Raw genomic sequence first — 22,387 nt, 5'->3', positions numbered from 1 at the left:
ACAACGAGACGGTACACTCCATTCCCTTAACGTCAAGTCTCTGCGCACTAGAGAGTGAAGAGAAATTACTTTTCACTTCTTAATATCATTTCATATACTTCCATATCATGCAATTCAACATACATATATTGTAGAATTCATTAATAATTAAAATGCAGCCGCTTTCCACATCACCCTGGAGGTACGGTGCTTCGTATGCATTACCTTTTCTTGCATTAAGTGCAGGGCAGGTTTCCCAGTAGGTGTATCTCCCCTAGATTTAAAATTATTATCTCCATTCACTGCATCATTAAAAATTATATCTGTTGCAAAATATTTTTGATTAGAAAATTTCAAAATTTCTTCTTCATATATGGTACATAAATTTTTAAATTATAATATAAAAAATACATTTGCAATGCTTTTCTTGATTAATTTCAAAACAATTCCATACAATAATGGTTTTATGAGTATTTGCCGTGGCGTCAACTCCAAGAAAGCAATAAAAACAATATTTCACGAAACAGTATTCTATTCAAAAAAAAAAAAAAATATCCAATAAATCTTTGAAACATTAGAAGAGCTTTCTTATTTAACTATATATTTTATCATTACTTTGTTAGAAATATCTTTACTAAATTTATCAAATTTTCTTTCCTTTCCGGTTTTAGAAGAGCTTTTCAAACTATCATGTAATTATTCAATAATGCATTGACTGCAGACCAGATTGCCAATCTATAAACATTTTCCGGTTTATGTCCTGAAATGCCTTTGCCATAATCATGTATTGGTTCCTCATTCACTAAACTATTGAAAATTATCTCTGCTGCTAAATACTTTTGATTGGAAAATTTCAAAAATTCTTCTTCATGTATGGTACATAATTTCTGAATTATAATGTAAGAATATAAAATTACATTTACAATGCATTTTTGGGGGTATAAAAGTTTTCCTCGACTTAAATTCTGAATTAAAGAAGTTGAGCAGTCCAGTTCTTTTTCATTTGTTAAAAACTTTTTGCAAATGCTGCATTTCAACTTTTTAAGGACTGTGTGGACACAGTAACCTCCTAAATAAACTAACACTGGTAAAACATCTTCTTATTTTTTAAAAACTTCTTCTGTAAGCAAAATGCTAACGACAGGTAATTTTTCAGAAATAAATTTTTCAAAAATAAATTTTTCAAATTCTTCCCAATTTTCGCCAACTGCTTCCTGAAAAAGTTCGATATTTCCATGTTTGTTTGATTTTAAACAATTTTTTTAAATACTATGCATTCTTAGTTTGTTTTCACTTTCAAATACCTGTCAGAGTGAAACATGATATTGTGCTCCTGTCATTTGTTTATATAAACCAAAGCGTGCCTCTAAATGGTCGGTCTGAAATTTTCCTGGGAGAATGTATTTCATTTCGAATTCGTCCTGGCAATATTTAGTTATTTCTTTTAAAGTATATGTAGTCATGAAAAGAGCAGAATAAGTTTCTTTTGTTAGCATGCCGGTATCACATTTCATATTTTTCCAGTCTTCCAACCAGTTAAAAAATACATCTAAAAACTTGTATCTTTTGTCGCTTTCAGATGATGTCAGTGGTTTTTTATATACATTATTTTCACGGATTCCCGTGAATGGAATTTTTACATTAACAATATCCCACCACCTATTTATTATTCTTATAAATTCTGCTGTTTCTTTGTAGTGTGGAAACTCATATTTCAATCCCAAATTCTTTAGACTTTCAGGTATATAATTTATTGAAAATTTTAAGTACTCATTTGACATTTTGTTTTTCTAAATTATTGGGCTCCAATGCTTTTAAGGATAAATTGTATGCATATTTAACGATGTTATTCTTTTCAGTTTCATACAATAATTTTAATGTTTTGAAGGATGCTGTATTAAAATCTACTTTATTGTCAGATTTACTACTAGAACCCTGAATCATTTCATCATTAGAGTGAATAACATTATCATTAGTTTCCAGAGAATTTTTAATACAATCCTTTTGTGAATTTTTTTCTGAGGTGGTTTCTTTAAAATTAGGGTAAAGCATACATTTATCAACATTCTTTTGATTGATCTAGTTATTGCGAATATTCTTCAATAAATGGACAGTATCGATCATGAAAAAAAGAGGTCGTTCTTTATTTACCGGAAGAGGATAAAGAATTGAATATGACCGTGAAGGAGAAGCGAACTGAGACATTGCTTTTTGATTGATTGAATTGTTGTCTGTTACTACACATATCACTTTAAAACCGATGTTTTCTAATCCAATAATAATTTTTTTAATTAATGCATGTAAAGCGTCTGCTGCTATTTTATTTACAGGAAGAATGTGAACAACATCTTTATATGACGATGAAATACACTGGTGGACAAAATTAAGAGATGGAAGACATTTTCCCAAATATCTCAAAAAATACTGAATATAAATAAAGGAAATTTGGTATGGATATAGCTTATACCATGATAATAAAGTATGCAAAACAAAAATGAAAGTGCCATTCACTGGAAAGACCTATTGTTAATAAATCCAATGTAGTCTGAACTTAAGGATAAAATATGGCAATAAAAGTGCGGCTTGTACAGTGTGTGTTGCCTCTAGTATGGTGTATGGTCACCCCTGACAGACAGAGAGCATGCACAACGAGTAGGCATGCTGTTAATAAGGGAGTTAAGGAAGGGTTGTGGAAGACCCTCCCATTCTTCCATCAGAGCAATTTTTAACTCTAGAATGGTTCTGGGGGGAGGTTGGCGCATCGCAATAGCTCTCCCAAGAGCATACCAAGCATGTTCAATAGGATTCAGATCAGGGGATTTGGCTGGCCAATCCCTTCGTTGAATGTCCTCACTTTCCAGATACTCATCAACCATGAGAGCCCTATGTGGTCGCGCATTGTCGTCCATAAAAATGAACTCAGGGCCAACAGCGCCCCTGAAAAGACGCACATAGGGCTCTAGGACCTCCTGCCTGTACTTCTGGGCATTCACGGAACTATTGTCAAACACATGGAGCGGTGTGCGGGTATCTTGCATGATCCCTTCCCAAACCATGAGTCCTCCACCAGCATAATGGTCCCTTTCGATAATGTTTCAGGGATGGTATCGGGTTCCAGGTTCCCTCCATATCAATAACCGTTCAGAATCAGGCTGTAGACTGAATCTGGACTCATCGGTGAAGAGAACATTAGCCCATTGAAGCTGTGTCCAATTCTGATGTTGTCTGCACCATTCTGCACGCGCTCTTTTGTGGGAATGAGTGAGTGGGATGCAAATAGCGGGCTTCCTGGCATACAGCCTCTTTCGTGGAGTCTTCTGGAAACTGTCTTACTCGAAATTGATGTTCCTGTAGCAGCCGCGAGGTCCCTAGACAATTGATTGGCTGTAGCCGTCCTCTGGCGCTTAGCTGAAACGAGCAAATACCGGTCTTCATTGGCCGTTGTAGCCCTCAGGCGATCTTGTCCTGGTCGTCTGCATACTGTCCCACTAGTTTTAAATTGACTCCACAAATTGGAAATGACGCTTGGTGTTATATCCAATTCCCTAGCAACCTGAGCTTGGGACTGGCTTGCCTCAAGTATACCCACAATTCACCACCTCATACCGTCGTCTAAACGATGATGTTCACTCATTTCACATAAAAACCAGCAAGAAACAGCACGATTATTCAAAAAATGCACTAAAATCTGCAACTGTGTTGAAGAGTGGAATGAGATGAACAGCTTGATGCGCACTTTTATACCTCCTGCTGGCTTAGCAACGCCCACAAGAATACGTAAACTTATCTCAGGGCCAATAGCGCTACAGTGACCATATATGGCAATCAACTGTCCAGGTTTTGTGCGGTATTTTTAGAGAAATGTGCGAAAATGCTTTCCATCTCTTAATTTTGTCCACCAGTGTACTATTGATCATGAAAGTCACAACACTTGTGTCAAACGGGGGTTGTGGCTCAGGGGCCTTCACCCTTAGAAGCTACTGCACCCCCTTTCCGTAGTAACGCGGACACGACATCATCATCTACTTTAATGAAAGAATACGAATAGCTTTATATGATAAAATGTAAGGTTGTGTATATATTAAAACATTTTCAGGCTATACAGATCGATTTATCGAACAAAAACAGATTCCAACTTTCCATATCTTGGTATGTTATTGTTAAAACTGTTCATTTTATTCTAAACTATGTATATGTGAAGATAATTTTGCAGATTAATGACCGAAAAGAAGAAACGTTTGAAATTTTGACTTAGATTTATTTCGTCAAGGGAGGTATAATTTATACAAAAGAGAAGCGATGATAAAAAAAAAAAAAAAGGTCTGTTTATATTGCGATATAAGAGCAAAATGACAGAAATTTTTCTCTTCAGTAATTTTACTATGAGATTCTGATAAAAATTTCTTTGACACGTGTAGACTTAGGAAAGGGAATCTTAGGTACCTTTGAAAGGTATGTGTGAGTGTTAAGAATTTTTATCCCTTCGAACAGAGCTTAAGAAATTGCAATAATCATCAGTGTAGAATGTGTGCTCGAAATTATTAAATAAAAAAAGTGGAAATTGAATCAGGAAATACGAAAACATTTTAGAATTGAATTAACATGGGCTAATTCAAGATGAAAATAAAGAAATTAATTGGATTTAAAGATGTCATATATATATATATATATATATATATATATATATATATATATATATATATATATATATATATATATATATATATATATATATATATATATATATATATATATATATATATATATATACAACAGGGAAATGTAAACAAGTCATTATACGAACGTTTTCGACTGCTTCATTATTTGTTTGAAATATTCTACTCACAGAACAAACTTTAGAAGCAAGCTCACTTTCGATCACCAAGAAATTTCGTCTTTTTAAAGTTTTGATACAATAAACTGTTTTTTTATAGCGCTAGTTACAAATTTCTCTTCAATCACTGAAATTTTTTGATATTTATTAACTTTGACTCACTGGCATTAGAGGATGACAGCTTTGGCTACTAAAATCCCAATTTATCCATTTTAGTAATAATAATAATAACTGCTTCTTGAATGCTTTTGCAGCTAATTGTGCTTGTTTCAAGGTTTCGCTGATTAACTGAGCTGCAAAATATTATTAGAAAGGCTTTGGAGAGGGTTGACCATTCCACTACGTCAGAGTAAACAAAATATAAAAGAAATAAGGCGTCAAACAGAAAATTTAACAAGCGCTAAAAGAGGCTTGACTGTCGCCAGATGGATAATCTCTAAGGCTTAACTATCCTATATCAATCATTTAAAAATTCCAATAGCTGGGTAAACACAAAGACGGCTTTAAAGAAAACATCTAAATTTGAGTAAATGAATATGTGTATATTAAAAAAAGTGTCAGCTTATTCTGGTCTTAAGAAATTAAAACACAACTGTTTTTCTGTATATCTCTCTGTGATATCAATCAGTATATTTATCGAAGTTGTTCCTTTCGTAAATACAATGCTACTATAAAATCAATTCCATAATAGTTTGATGCAATTAAAAAGGAGATGCATATACGTATATTAAACAAGTGACAACACATTTAGAACCGAAAGGTCGATCTAGACATAAACATTTTTCCCCCCATATCTCGGCTTAAAGTAATCTAAGTTTCTTTCTTTCTTTCTTTCTTTTTTTTTTTTTTTTTTTCTTTTTAACAAAGAAAGTAGTAACGTAATCGTTAAAAAATACGAATTCAAAATTTTGATGAATTCCTCCAGTCCAGACCTCCCAGAGTTTAAAAAATGCATTTTCGGCATTATGTCTGTTTGTCTGTCCGTCTATCGGCCTGTGACAAAGATACTCAAAAACCCTTTGAGCTATATGGTTTAGTTTAATTTAGTTTAATTATTTTAACGTCCCGTTGTAAAGCAACACTTTTGTAAAGCACTATTCCCGTTGTAAAGCACTATTTTGGGACGGACCTCGTCATTTTGAACGGCGGGCAGATGACGAGGACGACACCTGAGCTGGCACCCCCCTCTCCACGTCACAAAAAACCAGCGGGAGGATTGAGCTATATGGATAAAATTTGAATTCATAGTCTTTACATAAATTTAAACATTTCTATCAATTTTTTGACCAAAATCTATTCAGAGTAAATCCGTCTGTCTGGCTGTTAGGATATAATTTAACCTAATAACTACAAAACCAAAAGAGCCGGATGAATAAAATTGGGTAAACATATTTAACAACTGTAGTGTAGACATTTTTTAAATTTTGAGCCAAATTCAACAAAGAGTTCACCATCTACTGATCTATACTTTCAAAAGCATGTAAACGCCATGATTGAAAAATGCTTTGATTTGAATAGTATACATAATTTGTCATGGGATTCTGTTACTATAAGTGTAGTTCTGTGTTAATTTTTTTTTCAATTGACTTAGAAAAACATTTCTAAAACAGAAATTCGATTTTCGGAATACTATTAACCGCATGCTAGAGAGATGAATCGCCAAATAAAACGCCAAGCATCACGCGATAGATTCTGTAAATAGGTTAAATTTAAGCAAAAGGTTAATATTTTGTAGTTATTGGACCCCAAAGCCAGGTAAGGTTTTTTCTGCATTACCCAAGGTTTGCAATTTTTCGCAGGGTGGGCGAGTGGGTGGAATATAACATATTTATTCGACAGTATACAATAAAGTTTTTTAGAGGGAGGGGACACTCCCTCTGATTTCAAATTAATTTGTTTCATAATAAATGCAAATTGTTCAATAGATCGTAGCTATTTTATTGTGCATATAAAAATCCCATGCAGATAGGAGAAGGTTTCACGTATTGTAAACACGAAAATCGTAAAGCGGCGGTTGTTTCCGGAACTCGTAACTGTCTTCAATGAGCAGTACAGGTACAAAGGAAGGAAGAGAGGAAAGTTAGATTGCAACGTTACTGTCATAAACAATTTTAAAAGCAGTTTTTTAATCTGCTGTTTGTGTCGTAATGTCGTTGGTTCATTGTGTTTTTGTTCATTGGTGAGTAACATCTACGGAATATCCTTCTAATACCATGCAAGACGTTAAGTTTTGAGATGTGGCAATTAACTTTCATCAGGAGTAACTGCAGATCGGTAAGTGGTTTTGGTAAAAGAAAATGATCTTTTTTTTTAAATAAAATTTTTTTATAAAGTATCAGGAAATATTAATCCATTCATTGGGTCACACTATTTCTTATTACCTCCTAGATCATAAAATCTTCTAAAAAAATCGAAAACATTTATTGTTGTACTCATTTTTTGCTGTAATAAAGTGACCAAATGTCTTAGATTATTAAGAACTAGCCGCCTTTGGCGACCAGTCGGTTCGCCAATCTTAATGTTCGTTTAAATTTTAATAATTAAATGTTTTACGCAATTCCTACTGTAATAGATTCTTCATCAAAATATTTTAAAACTGCAAATTTTGATAGTCATATAATTCACTCATAATATTATAAACGCCTTCAGTCATAACGTAATATGTATCTCTCTCATTTTCTGTTAGCTCTCGTAGAATTTATGTTTAAATTAAAGTGGAAAGAATTAATCTGCAATTAATATAATAATATTTTTTACTGAAACAAAGCATTTTTTTTAATAATCTGATTACTGATAACAAGAGTCACTGAGCGCTTAAACTTTATGGGCACTAAAGAATATCTTTCTTAATTTATGTAATATCTCAAGAATTTGTCAACAAAATTTTCTCAGATTCATCATGAGCAGATCGATTCATTAACAATGTTTATTTTGAAATGCATCAAACACTAAGAAAATAAAATGAATCGTTTAAAATAATCGGTCTAAAACAGGTTTTAAAAGACTACTTAAAAAACGATGTACTTAAAACTATAAGCGTATACAAAAAATATATAACTAACATAAATACAATTTAATTACAAAAGCATGCAACTAACCTAAAAATAATTTAAATCAAGAATCGTTTGTTGATAATAGTGTCAACAATCAGAACACAATGTGCATGCGTGAATTTTCAACGCCAATTGCGGTAACGCAAATGCGTGAATTTTTCTACGCCAGTTGGGGTAACGCTATGCAGATTAAACATTTTTAATTTCCTTTATTCGGTGTTATTTTGAATCACCTCCATGAATCTGAAACATCGATTCATTAACAAATTTTAATTTTAAATGCATCAAACATTAAAAAAATAAACAGAATCGTTTGAAATAATCGGCCAAAAAATGTTAACCCTAGCCTCATTACTGTTGGGAAAAAAACCCTGAAGCCTTACTCATTTGGCGTTGGGGAAAATGAAAAGATTTTTTGGCGGGAAAGTTAGTTTTTAATTAATAAGTTAAATTCTAATTAAAAATTCAAAAAAAAGGGACCCCGGGTGCACATTCCCGACCTCTAAGGTATACATGTACCAAATTTGGTAGCTGTAGGTCAAATGGTCTTTTCTGTCGAGCGCCAACACACACACACACCCACATTGAGCTTATATATAAGTATAGATAATCACAGTTTGTACTTTTTTGTTCCGAATTTAAATTAAGTGTCCCGGATTGTCCCGAGTACCAATTTAAAAAATTCAAAAAAGATCCACTATATTATTTTTTGTTGTGTTTAAAAAAACAGTCGTTGAAGGATTTTGCCTTCCAAATTTTATTAGTATTATCATACATTTCTACGAATTTTGCTATATTACCTCAAATTTGAATCAAATGCTTGTTGCCCTTTTTATCAATAAGTAAATAGTTCAAATTAGAAAACTGATATACATAAAAATATAAATTATATTTCATGGGTCAGTTTTTTTTTCTTCTAAAGAATTTTCTTCCAAATTTTGAAACAAACTGAGATCCTGGGCCGTCTAATCCAGTGATTCAAATGGACTGTAGAAATCAATGATCAGAAGTCTTCAAAAAATAACTCTGCCGATTTCATTATTTCCTTATATACATGCGAACAGAAAGTACTAAAATCGGTTAAAAATAAAACCAGCGAGAATAGTCTCTGCCAAACTTTCTCGCATACTTTCTAATAAACTTGTTGTGTTAGAGAGTCCTTTACGTGACAATGGCATACAATAGTTAAGAAATATAAATTTTTGGAGCGATTTTAGCATTTTTACTGAATCTATCGCATGATTATTGGCAAATAATCCCTGTATGGAGTGGATAGTGTCCAAGAATCAAATTTGCGTTTATACGCGTTTTTCCAAACAGAATGAAGCAAAAAATTTGACTCTGAATTGTCGTCTCAAAACAGCGTACCAAATTTGATATAATTAAATCATTGCGTATTTGAGTTATTGTGTTTATATAATTCTCAAAGTACAGACCGACGGACGTTGGAGTTGGCTTAAAATTTGATATGTATTCACAACGTAGGTATTAAATTTGTGTACCGAATTTTATCCATCTAGTTCTCTTCTAATCAAAATCTCTTCGTTTTGTAGTTACCGAATTAACTTACATCCGAATTTCGGAAAACAGGCAGACTTCTTCTGAATAGATTTTGTTCAAAATTTGATAAAAATCTATTAATTTAAGTAAAGATCGCATACCAAATTTCATCCGTCTACTCAAAGCATTTTTGAGTTATCTTTGTTACAGGCAGATAGACAAATAGACGGACGGATAGTCATAATGCCAAAATTTGTTTTTGGAATTCAGGGAGATCTAAAACGTGGAGATTCATCAAAATCTCGAGTTCAATTTTTTAATGATTACAATACTTTCTGTATACGTCATATACCAGAAAGTAAAAAAGACCCAATTCCTAGACATTGATGAATTTTCCTATTTTAGAACTCCGAGTTTGAGATACATATTTTTGGAATGATGCCTATTTTTATAAAACGACTGGTTTGAAATTTGACCTTCCTACAAAAATGGCAGATTTCCAATAAAATTTCGATGAAATCTGTCTTGCAGGAATTTAGTTTGTTCGCCATTCAGTGTCTGTGTAAACATCATCATTCAAAAATATGAATGTCTTGATGATGAAATGAAGCATATCGATTCGACATAAGAATTTATAAATATTATATCTGTATTTATAAATATTATATCTGTATCAGATTTTGAGCCTAATCCTTCAAAATTTTGACTTTCTGTCGGTACCAACATTTGCTAGTATATGAACCCGAAAACTCAACGATTTAGATAAATGAAATTTGGTAAGAGGTCTGGCGACCAACATATCAGATCAGTTTAAAATATTAAATTCAATCAATGGAATTAAAATCCATTCCGAGTTTTTATTCATTATATAATGATTCATCATAAAATTTGAATTCTAAATGCATGAGAAAGTGAAAAGAAAACCGCGTGTTCAAAAGTGAATTTTTTTTAAATAATTTTTTTTGATTAAATACAAGTTAGAATAAATGAGTGACCGGATATTACACATTTATATTTTCAAAATTATAGCAGGTTATATAACCATAGGTTGATAAAAATAAAGGAAAACTTTGCAATCATTATTTCCTCGTATATGAAATATTGAGAAAGTATTGCAATCGAATACGTTCGATCACAATATAAAAAATTCGAACTCCAGAATTTGACAAATCTCTGCATTTTAGATCTCTCCGAGTTCGTAAAACACATTTTTCGCATTATGTCTGTCTATCCATCCGTCTGTCTGTGATAAGTCACAAACGCTTTGAGCTACGCAGATGAAATTTGATTTATGGATTTTTAAAGCAAATTTGCAAATTTCTATCGAATTTTGAGCAAAATCCGCTCGAAGGAAGTCTAACCATATGGCTCTTTGAATATAATTTAACACGATAATTGCAAAACGAAAAGAGCTAGAGAGATAAAATTCGATACCTAGATTTAACATCTAGAATGTAGAAACTTTTCAAATTTTGAAGTGGTTTCACCAACAAAGAGGTGGTTTCAAAGTGGTTTCAGTCAGCTGGAAAAAAAAAGATATCCATACCACATATTCGATTTTTTAATACTTGAACTGCATACCGACGATTAACCGCCAAAATTAACACTGACGATTGATCGTCAAAACATCAACAATTAATCGCCAAAAAATATGCACGATCGCACGCTTATAAGCTCTTTCGTTAACTGCTGCGCGTCAGTGGCATAAGTTCATTTTTTACTTTCTTTACAGTGGCATATGCTTTATTAATCATAGAACTCTCTTATGCGGTTCTCTGAAAAATAAAATCTGGCCGTGAAATCACGGCCTTGCCAAAGATCTACAATTTTATACGGGAAGGGAAGTAGCATCTTTACTAGAGAATATGCGAGAAAGATCTGGGAAGACCACTGACTCCTTTTTTTTAAACTTCTTTTTACCTTTTACCTTTCCAACACAATGAACTCTCAGCAATCCATTAAGTCCCATGTTTTTAGAAGACGAAGAGGGTAGTGTCAAAAGAGAAAGAAGGCACTACCGCAAGATAAGTAATTGGATTTCGAATTATAATTTGCAATATTTATTATACACAGAATGATTTTCCGTATAATTACTAGCCGTCTTTAGCGAACACTTGTTCGCCCAAATGATTGATTTTTTTTTTTTTAAAGATTGTTAAATGATTAATGTGGAATGCATTTTTTAAAAAAATTTCATCTTGTTAATATAATACGATTAAAAATATAAATTGAATTGAATAAGCTAAATCCAAATTAAATCAGCGGGATGGTCTCCCAAAAAAATTCTTGCATACTTTTTAATAAACTTATCATGCCAGAGAACGACTTACTTGGCGGCTTTGGCGTACATTAGTTCACGAAAATTTAATTTTTGACTTGAGTTTAGATTTTTGCTGAATCCATCATGCCATCCTTGGCGAGTTATATGACGATTTATCCCTGGCATGGGTTAATAAAACCCAAAAATAAACTTTGTGTTTTAGACATGTTTTTCTCAACCGACTGAAACAAAAATTTGACACACAATTGCACTTGTAGTCACAAATTTTCACACCAAATTTCATATACTTACGTCATTGCGTTTTTTAACTATCGTGTTTACATGTTTCTGAAAGTACAGACAGTCAACACATCTTTGGATTAGGCTTAAAATTTTAATAGGTGTCTACGCTATAGATGTTAAATTGGTGTTCCAAATTTTATCCATCTAGCTCTTTCCGTTTTGTTATTATCATATTAACTTATATTCGAACACCCGGACTTCCTCAGAACAGATTTTAATCAAACTTTGATAGAAATCTGCAAATTCGGTGTATATGCCAAATTTCATCTATCTAGCTCAAAGCATTTTGGAGTAACAGATAGACAGACATTTTCCAAAAAGGTGTTTGTCGAATTCAGAGATATCTAAAATTGGAAATTCGTCAAAATATCGAATTCGATTTTTTTTTTTTTTTATGATTGCTATACTTTCTCTATACTAGGTTTGCAAGAAAGTAAAAGAATATCTATTGCGAAATAAAAGCGGAGGTGAAAATTGTACTACGAAATTAAATGTATGCGATTAGATGTTTTGATGGATAAATCTGATTTCCGTCATAATATTTTAAAATATTGTTGATAGATTATCTATCAAATCCAATTAAAAAGTATCATTAAGGGAAAATTATACGGAACCGGAATTGTTATCATTAAAAAGATAATTTTTTGAGTCTTAAGATAATACAATAACCATTTTTGCAACATAATTATTTTGAAAGATAAGAACGTCAATTTCCATAGGTATTCAGTGCAAAAACAGTCGATTACCCATCTGGTACAGATTATTTTTGCGCTCGATTAACTCTCTGTTTGAAGCCCATTTCTATATTTTCTGTATATCTTCTTTCTTCTGATTGAATGGATTCTTTGGTTACTCGGCCAACATGATTCAGAGCACTTTTAATAACATTTCGCATTTCCATTAATTAGCTAAGTGAAATGTTCATTTCAGTGTAGCTGCAAAAATGTTCGATGAAGCCTACCAATATTTACACAATGATTTGTTTACATTTGACTGTTGCCATTCGATAATAAGAAATAAAACCGATTTTTGTGCCTCATAACCTTAGCGCTTTATATATATAGAATCTGTTATATTTTGTACAATAAATGTAGCTCACTTTTTTAAAAATACGTTTCTTGAAATGAATTTCTTCTAATCTAGCTCTTTCGTTAATCCGGCTCTCCTTTGTTGTGATGCCAGAGTAATGTATTGATTAAATCTTTTATATTAAAAATATTATAAAATCTTAAATTAATTTTTTTCTCCAAATGACTCTCAAGTTGCGTCCCTCGATTAGTGTCAAAATTTCATTAAATTTATTACCGTAAATTGAATTCAAAAAATGTTTAGATAATGATTTGTTAACGAAAATGTACTTGCATGCAAAATCTTCGCTTTTAAGAAAGAAATTGAAAAATCGATTTTAAAAATTCTGTCTTTACAAACGTTAAACAAGTCATGTTAAATAAAATTGTATAAAAGCCCTTAACCAATGGGATCACGAGAATGATTTTTTGATAATTTTAGAAAAGAGGTAAGTTTGGCTTCTTACTTGCTTTCATTATTTATTAATACATTTGTTATTATAATTTATAATTACATTACATTATTTATTAATGCATTCTAAATGCTTAAAATTTATGTAATATCTGAATGATATATTTTTTCTGCATAAAATTGTCGGAAGATATTGAGTTTACAATTTAAAAAAAATCAAAATATTCTGAATCTGTCACAGTAAAAAGAAAAGAGGTAAAGAATATCAGAATTACTTGCACAACTATTTCGAATTTTATTTTTTAAAGAATCGACAGAAATTAATGAAGAAAAATCGCCAGAAATTGTTTCCAAATAAAAGTTGAAGAACTATATTTTTTAAATTCCAATTTCGTTCTGATACGAACAAAAAAGAAAAACTGTTCTTGTTTCTTTTTATTCCACCTCCCTCCCCCCATCTTGCCCACTGTTTCCTCCCAAGACGTGTCTTTTTCAATCTGGTTTCCGATAAGTATCATTAAAACGATAACTCAGCAAATGTAAACACTGGAGTGGATTAAAGAAAAAGAATTCGAACCTCCCGGCGACATGGAGCGGCGCTGATGAAGCAGCAGACGATTTTCGCCGGCCGGATGACGTAGTTGCGAACTTGAGGCAGGCGGCCCGTCGACAGCACACAAACGATAACCAACACGTGCTCTTTTACAGTGCTTCGCTTTTTTCGCAGACGAACCAAAACCGGACTAAACTTATGAAGCCCAACATGGATTTAGTGGAGGTAAGTTTTTGAAATTAAAAGAAAAAAAAAAAAAAAACAGTCGTTGTCTTTTCTATTAGAACTGTTTGTTGCTAACTGACGATTCGTGTTTCAATTTTTTGTATATATTAATTCGTTCCCTTCTTTTATATGTATATATATATATAATTCTGAGGTACAGAATAAACAAGCAGAAGGTCAGATTTTTAGACTTTTTTTGCTGCATGGGTGAGGTCGTGATTTTTTTTCTCAATTTTTTTCATGCTTGTAAATTAATTGATTACAGTTGACTTCCATAAATGTTTTTTATGGAATTAGATTACTTAGAAGTTTCGCTTTTCAATGACAGTCAGAGTTAATGACAGTTCGTGGATTTCTTAAATGTCAGTTGATTTAAGAATTGTGAACACTCTTATGTTTGCATTGTTTTTAGCATTTGGATTAAAATCTAACATGCATTTGATGATGTTATGATTTTTAATAAATAATTATGATGATTTATGATGAATAAATAAAGAAAATTCTTGACTTCCCTTGAAATGTTCACACGCAGACGATTCCTGCTTCAGTTTAATTTATAATTTCCTCTATTCTATTTGAATTTCTTGTTTATAAGGCTAACTGTATATCTAGTTGAAGATTAATTTTCTTTGTATATGAATAAAATATTGTGTTTATATTTTAATTTTTCATCGGTGTTTGTTGTTTGATCAGTTTATTTTCATAGACATATTGTAAACAATTAAATTACTAATTATTAATTAATAGCTTTGAACTGAAATGCTTTATAATCATTTATTTTTGTTTATGTACATGTTCTATGTTCCGATGATGGATTAAAAAAATATTTTTTTATAATTAATTTAAGTATATTTTATAACCAAAATTTTATTTGTAATCGAATAATTTAATATAGATCATACGTCATTCCTTTGGATGCGGTACTTGTGATAGAAAATATACGACTGCTTTCAAAAGCGCTTTGAGAATTTTGAAAATTTTCGTTATTTGAGAATACTTTGCATTCGAAGTAAAAAATTTGGCAAAGTTTTTTTCAAATAAAATGCAGTTTTCATTCCTCTTCAATTGTATGATTTTTTAATGGAATTTGAATGAGTATTAATTTATCAAAAAATGATTTATTTAAAACTACTCCGATTTTTTTCCATGGCTCTTTAATGCACTTAAAGAAAATTGATAGAAAAAATTATTTGCTATGAATAATTAGATGGTGTTGGTCAGATATAGGATTAAATTTCTAACAAAGTTAGGAAAAGAAATCGTGAGCGAAAATACATATATTTTTATATAAATGAAACAGTGAAAACTGATGTTTTTAAAACATTATTTTTGAACTAAATATTCAAAAGTTTGAAAATTCATGGTACTCATGAAATCAAATAAATTAATTGCTTGCGTTTTTTATGATACGTCTATATATCTGCGTGATATGACATGCGACTTTTATAAAAATAATATATAACATGAATGAATGTTCTTCAACTCAAGCTCCTAGATATCCTGGCATGTGCTCATATATTTTCTGCACTTTATCATAAAAATGAAAAGCTTTTGTTGAATGTTGTGGATGACAGTTAAATACTTCAATCTGAAGTATCGAAGTGAAATTCGATATAAATCTTTACAAGCAACTTTTAAATATGCTTTTATTGTTGTTTTAGGATGTTTAAAACCTGTGGGTGGATTTGGCTCTGCAATTAGCTGCCTAATGTTTTTTTATCATTTATATCATGATATTGATATAATATCATGATATAAATGATATCATCATGATATCATCATGATATCATGATATAAATGATATCATCATGATATTGTTACAAATTTGGTATCACTTTTAAATAATAAATGTTATGTATGTTTATTTCGTAAAGAGAAAAGTAATACTATTGATTCTTGATTGTTCGCACTGTTAATGCAAAAACGTTGTTCAAAAAATTATTGTTCTATTAAACAAAATGTTGGAAGAAACAGCAAAAAAGTTCACAAAATTACAAATAAAAAATCTACTTGAATGGTCTTACCAAAATTTTCTTATAATCAATAAACGTGTTCCCCCCCGACCCCCATTAAAATTGAGAACCTTGACAAGGGTCTGAATGTAAGGAGTGCTGTGATTTTAACTTCCAGTATTCCACTCATGAAACTTGCGTATTTCGAAGTATAGTAAAGAAAATCAGTACGTGCACATTAATTGCATGGCGCAAATATCGTGTTTTTATTAAATTCTTTGTGCGAGATTTGGCGATTTTTTTCGGCAATTAAACGCAGACATGCGATATGAAAGAAACAGAAAATCGAATGTGCAGTTTGGACGACTTTTTTTTAGCCAATTAGGACTAGAATTTGACCTACAACTCTAATTTTTGATCGCAACATTGCATTCCAAATTTCATTTATATAAATCCCTTTTTTTTAATCGCTTTTTTTGCATAAGAAATTATAGACCGATAAATGGTCAACCCTTAGACAGATATGATTCAAAACTTGATACAGATTTACATGTACTATGTACCAAATTTTGTGCACCAATTCTTTGCATTTTGTAGTTATCGTATTTACGTGTGATAACACGTGACAGCCGGACAGACAGACTTCCTCTGAACATATTTCACTCAAAATTTGATAGAAATCTACAAATTTGGTCTAAAGTTCATTTACCAAATTTCATCTATTTAACTCTAAAAATTTTTGAGTTATATGCTCACAGATAAACAGAGATATTCGGAACTCGGGGGGGGGGATTCAATAATTCAATGTTCAATAATTTGGAAATTCGCCAAAATTTCAATTCGGATTTTTGTGACGATTGCAATGTTTTCTCTAGAAAGTATAGCAATCGTTAAAAAAATTCGAATCCGAGATCTTGACGAATCACCCAGTTTAACACATTATTAGAAAATGTCTGTCTGCCTGTCTGTGACAAAGATAACCCAAGAAAAGGTTTGAGTCAGACGGATGAATTTTTGTATATCTTTAAACCAAATTTGCAGATTTCTTTCAAATTTTCAATAAAATATGTTCAGAGGAAGTTCCGGCCATTGGAATATAAATTAACACGATAATTAGAAAATGAAAAGAGCTTGATAGCCAAGATTCGGTACACAGATGTAACATCTATAGTGTAGACAACGATCTAATTTTCGGCCAAATCCAATTGAACAGAAATACTTAAACGTGATAATTCAAAAACGCAATGACTTAAAAATATCAAATTTGACATGGGATTTTGTGACTTAAAATGTTGTTTTTTGTAAAATTTTTGTTTTAATATGTTAAGAAAATCATGTCTAAAATACAAATTCAATTTTTGAATATTATTAACGCAAACGTATTTATCGTTAAATAGCTTGCAAAGGATGATGTGATAAATTCAGAAAAAAAAAAAATGCTAAATTCATGCCAAAGGCTAATGTTTCGTAACTATTTTACACCAATGCCATGTACGGCGTTCTCTGGCATGACAAGTTTATTAGACGACATGCGAAAAAGTTTCGGGGTAACCAATTGCGTCGATTTTTCTTTCAATGTTGTCACCCTATTCACTCGGATATTCGGGGTTTTTTCATTTTATATATTTTTTCCTTACCCCCCCCCCCCTCCATATTGACTGGAGGTCCCTATTCCATATTTGTGGGCGGAATCTCAAATGTACCAAGGGCGAGTCTTTATAAATCACTTAAAAACAAAAAGAAAAAATAATAATAAAAAACATCTTTAAAAACTGGAGAAAAATTAAAATGAAATCTATGATCGCAAGTTATCACGTGAGAACATTATTATTTTTTAAGTCATTATTTGTCTTAATTAATTTAAGTCATTAACCCGTTTAAACCGGTTTTAAACAATCAAGTCTTCTTTATCGGTCTCTATCCCCCCCTCTCTCTGTATGTATATATATAATGATATTTTTTTAAAACTTCCATTTTCAATTTTTCTAATTGACGAAGAAAGTTTTGGAGCTCGACTGATTTTGAGATGAAATAACAGGTATGATGTCATAGTACTACGTCAACCTTTTAAAAACGCATCTGTTGTCGAAGAAGCGTATGCCATAATAAAGCAATACTGGTAAAAGCAGGTCACCCTTTTAAAAAACGCATCTGCTTTCAAAGAAGCATACATAATAAATAATGCAATACTGGTAAAAGCAGGTAGCAAAAATACATGCGATTAAAAAATGATGATGAAAATGGCCATTTATGCTTTATTCATTGCCTACGCTATTTAGAGCTTCAATATTCATTCCCTACGCGTTTCGTGCTTCAAAGCCCCCTAACCAAAACAACATCATGTTCTCACATGATAAAATCACTTAAAGTGAAAATACACCATGAAAAGTAAAGGGAATAGCCTGTAATTATTAGCCAGAGATTAAATTTCTTTTTCACTCTATTTCATTTTTTTTTTTACAATAGTTTGCAGATTCGTTTCATAATCACAAATTTAGGCATTGCAAATTATGAGCTCATAGAACAAGACGTTTTAAAACATCTGTCGCTCTGGAAGCTGCAGACTTTCTTCGAATGCGGTCATAAGGCTCAGCTGGACAAACGGAAGTAGACCGAGTTGATCAAATATAGTGATAAAAGTTTATGATGTATACTTGCAACTGAACAATGCCTTACTAAATAAACCTAAATATCTCCATAGCGCTATTTCGGATTGAAGTTGCTGATTAATTTAACTAAAATAAGTTTTAAACCATGCAAAGGATTTACTTTTTTTAGAGTTTTTAGTTACAATAATCTTAAACTTTCGCGAAATTTCTTAATCTTTATTCCTTTGTGAACCATTTTTGGTTTGCTAAGAAAGGTAATATTCCTTACTTATGAACGAAAACTCTTGCAAACATATGCACAAAATAAAAAATAGTATCGAAGTATCACTTATATACCGGTAAAATAAACCAGCGAGAATGGTTTCCCCAAAACTTTCTCGCATATTCTCTAATAAAGATATCATCCGAGAGAATTTCTTGAATGGCATTCGCTTAAAATAGTTACGAAATATTAATTTTTGGCTTGAATTCAGCATTCTTACTGAATCTATCGTGTCATCTTTGGCGAGGGTTTTGGTGATTGATTCCTAGCATGTTGTTAATAGTATCCGAAAATCTATGTTGTTTTAAATGCATTCCCCCCCCCCTCCAAGCGATTGAAACAAAAATCCGACGGAGAACTACTTGTAGTACACTTGTAGTCACAAACTCACATTCCACATTTTGTATATTTAAGTCATTGTGTTTTTGAGTTAACATGTTTACATATATCTGAAATTACAAACCTACAGGGATTTTTACCCACTCTTGGATTTGGCTCAAGATTCTATAGGTGTAAACTTTATATAAACCTAATTTTATCGATCTAGCTCACTTCGTTTCGTAATTATGGCGATTTCTTATTAATTCCGTTTAATTTATTCAAGCTAGAATTTCATTCATACGTTGTACATTGTAGAAAGTAGGCAGAAGTTATCAATAATTTTAAAGGATTTCATAAACAGAGATTGAAACCAACGAAATCGTAAAAGTATTTGGCAGCAAAGAATTTCCAGGGAAAAGACGTCTGCAAACGAAGAATTGAATTTTATTTAAATACCAGCTGACAGTGAGAACAGCGGCTGCGAAGAAAGTAAGCTCCTTTTACTTGCAAGAAAATGGACTAACTGAAACAGGAACTACATAATTTTGCAATGGAGATTAAAACACATGAAAAAAAAAGAAGAAAATTACACTTCCTCAGAAGAAAAACTCTCCCATCTTTACCTGCAAAACTTTTAAAAGAGTTGCGCCAATCATTGTCCAAAGCAAGAAATATGATTTTAAAAAAATGTGTCATCTAACTTCTTATTAAGTTGTAATAAAAATTATTAATTAATTAACAGTTACTTCATTTTTCCTTTTAATTTCAACAATATTTAGGTTTATATAAATTATTCTTATTTTCTTAAGTTCAATTATACCTAACTCATTTTCTTCCTCAGAATGTAAACATTGCAAAATGTTGTACTTTTAGCTTTGCGCCTAATATTTTTGAAACGCAACTCATGCGTTCGGCAAGGTTTAACAGTAGGTCTAGATAAGGATACTCTCACGGCTTTTGAGTATGGCGATGATCAAATTTTTATGAACAGTTTATCGTCGTGATGACAGAATGTTTATAAACGTAACGATCCAGAAGCTTTACACTTATTTTTATCAATGCTCTGTTTATTTATGTTCGTACCTTTTTTTTAAATTTTGTTTTTTTATTATTAAATAGTTAATTTTATGTGAACCCCATATTTGTAATTAATCTGCGGTAAAAAAATATTAAAAATAACTCAACACTCGCTGATTCGATAACCTTGCGAATTCTTTATATAGTAAAAAGACATCTAAGTATAGTACACTCCTGAGTATCCGGCTTCCGTAATATCTGGCCTAGTTTTCTTTTATCGTAATTAAATGAGGAAGGCAAGGTGTTGCATTGGCAACATTGCCAAGCCATTGGAAGCAGGCGTCTGCTACGATCCTCCTACGTGTCATGTGCACAATAGAAGTTGTGACAGGAAAAGAATAGCGTTGTGCTCATTGTTCATTGTTTCGTCAGTCTGTAATGGACCCCATGTGTTGCCACTGTTCCTGATTGTAACTGCAGAATACATACAGTATTCGTAAATTGTTCTTGGGATATGCTTAATGTTGTTTTTTTTTAAAGTGTGCCACAGTGAAGATTTCAAAACATGTAATAAACGAAAAAAAGTTATGGAGGAGAAATTACGTTCTATACAGAGACTATAATTTGGTGTAACAGCAAAAAATATAACTTCGGAGTTAGGATTTGGGAGACAGTGAGGGACTGGGGAAAAAAGCTCCTTGACTCTTATCTTAGGCTTACCTTTTTACATCTGTGTAATCATATATCAATGAAAAATAAAATCATTTTGAGTCAGTTTTCTTAAGAATTAGGCCTATGATTTACTTTAAAGTTTTGCTTATGTTTCCTGCATTCAAGTTGGGCATCACAGAATTTATGTTAAAATGTGAACAGTTTACAGTCAGTTAACAGTAAGTTACAACAGTTAAAAGTAAGTTAAACAGAACCTTTAACTTACTTTTACACTAATAAATTCTTCAAACGTGCAGTGCAGTATACAAGCATATATAAACTACCGGTACATAGCCTTCTATTTTAACTCGACACGTTACCGGCAACTGTTTCTGATTCACCGGACCGCGGCTGTGTTCGCATTGAGATGAATGAAGTGCTTAGTACTCAGTATAAAGTAAGAAAATACATATTATAACAGTGAGTTTTGGTATAAAAGCTTTGTCTTCTGATATTGGTGGGCAAAGAAATGAGTTCATAGAACTCCGGCCTATCCGGCTTTTTTATTATCCGGTCTACTCTTCCACCACATTAGGCCAAATACTCTAGGGTTATTGATTAATAATGATATTAAGTAAGAAGTGCAAAATTTAAGTTATTCCGAAAGGCATCACTCTGTAATAAAGTACAGGTTGCAACACTTCACGTTTAAAAATAATACACTCACCATTGCATCTGTTAATAATTTGCATACGAGGATCTTCATGTTGAATACGAGGCTGTTGCTAAACGCATTTGGAAATAAATACCATTCTTCTACCAACGAGAATTTTGAATCATGAAGGGTCCTGGAAGAAAGATAATGCTATGCAAAGGCACCCGAAACATGCTGTATAGGATTATGAGCCGGTGATCTAACTGGTCACACCATTCTTTGTAAATTTACTTTTAACAGAAGATCGTCCACAAGCTGTGGGCGTAACGTCGGTGTTACCTATGAAAATAAAATACAGCACACTCCCAAGTATCCGGTCTAATACGGTGGAAGGGCAGACCAGATAACAAAAAAGCCGACCAAATCAGAAGACAAAGTTTTTATACCAAAACTCACTATTATAATTCATATTTTCTCACTTCTTATTGAGTGCTAAGCCCTTCATTTATCTCAATCCATGTAGAATGTGAACGCGGCGTCGAGCCAATGAAACATAGAAGCCGTTGCCGGCAATGTGTCGAATTAAAATAGAAGATTCTGTACCGGTAGTTTATATATGTTTATATACTGCACTGTAAGTTTCAAGAATTTATTACAGAAAAAATAAGTTAAAGGATGCAAACTGTTTACATTTTAACACAAATTCTGTAATGCCCAATTTAAACGCAGGAAAC

The 22,387-nt window shown here is 31.9% G+C and overlaps 1 protein-coding gene across 2 annotated transcripts in view; it reads left to right on the top strand.

The window, feature by feature from the left end:
* Positions 1 to 6,954: 6,954 nt before the first annotated feature.
* Positions 6,955 to 22,387, top strand: part of LOC129975923 (septin-9-like) — a 130,675-nt gene continuing 115,242 nt past the window's right edge. The window contains exon 1 of one of the 2 annotated variants that reach the window (XM_056089212.1): positions 6,955 to 7,087. In XM_056089212.1, coding sequence (XP_055945187.1) covers positions 7,049 to 7,087 — 39 coding nt within the window. In that variant the 5' untranslated portion in view covers positions 6,955 to 7,048. Of the gene's footprint in view, positions 7,088 to 14,035; positions 14,187 to 22,387 lie in introns of those variants that run through there. The other variant, XM_056089213.1, reaches the window with a different exon arrangement.

Source organism: Argiope bruennichi, chromosome 7, assembly GCF_947563725.1.
Source record: "Argiope bruennichi chromosome 7, qqArgBrue1.1, whole genome shotgun sequence".
NCBI lineage: Eukaryota > Metazoa > Arthropoda > Arachnida > Araneae > Araneidae > Argiope > Argiope bruennichi.
The sequence above is the reverse complement of the archived record's forward strand: the minus strand, read 5'-3'. Positions and strand labels throughout refer to the sequence as shown.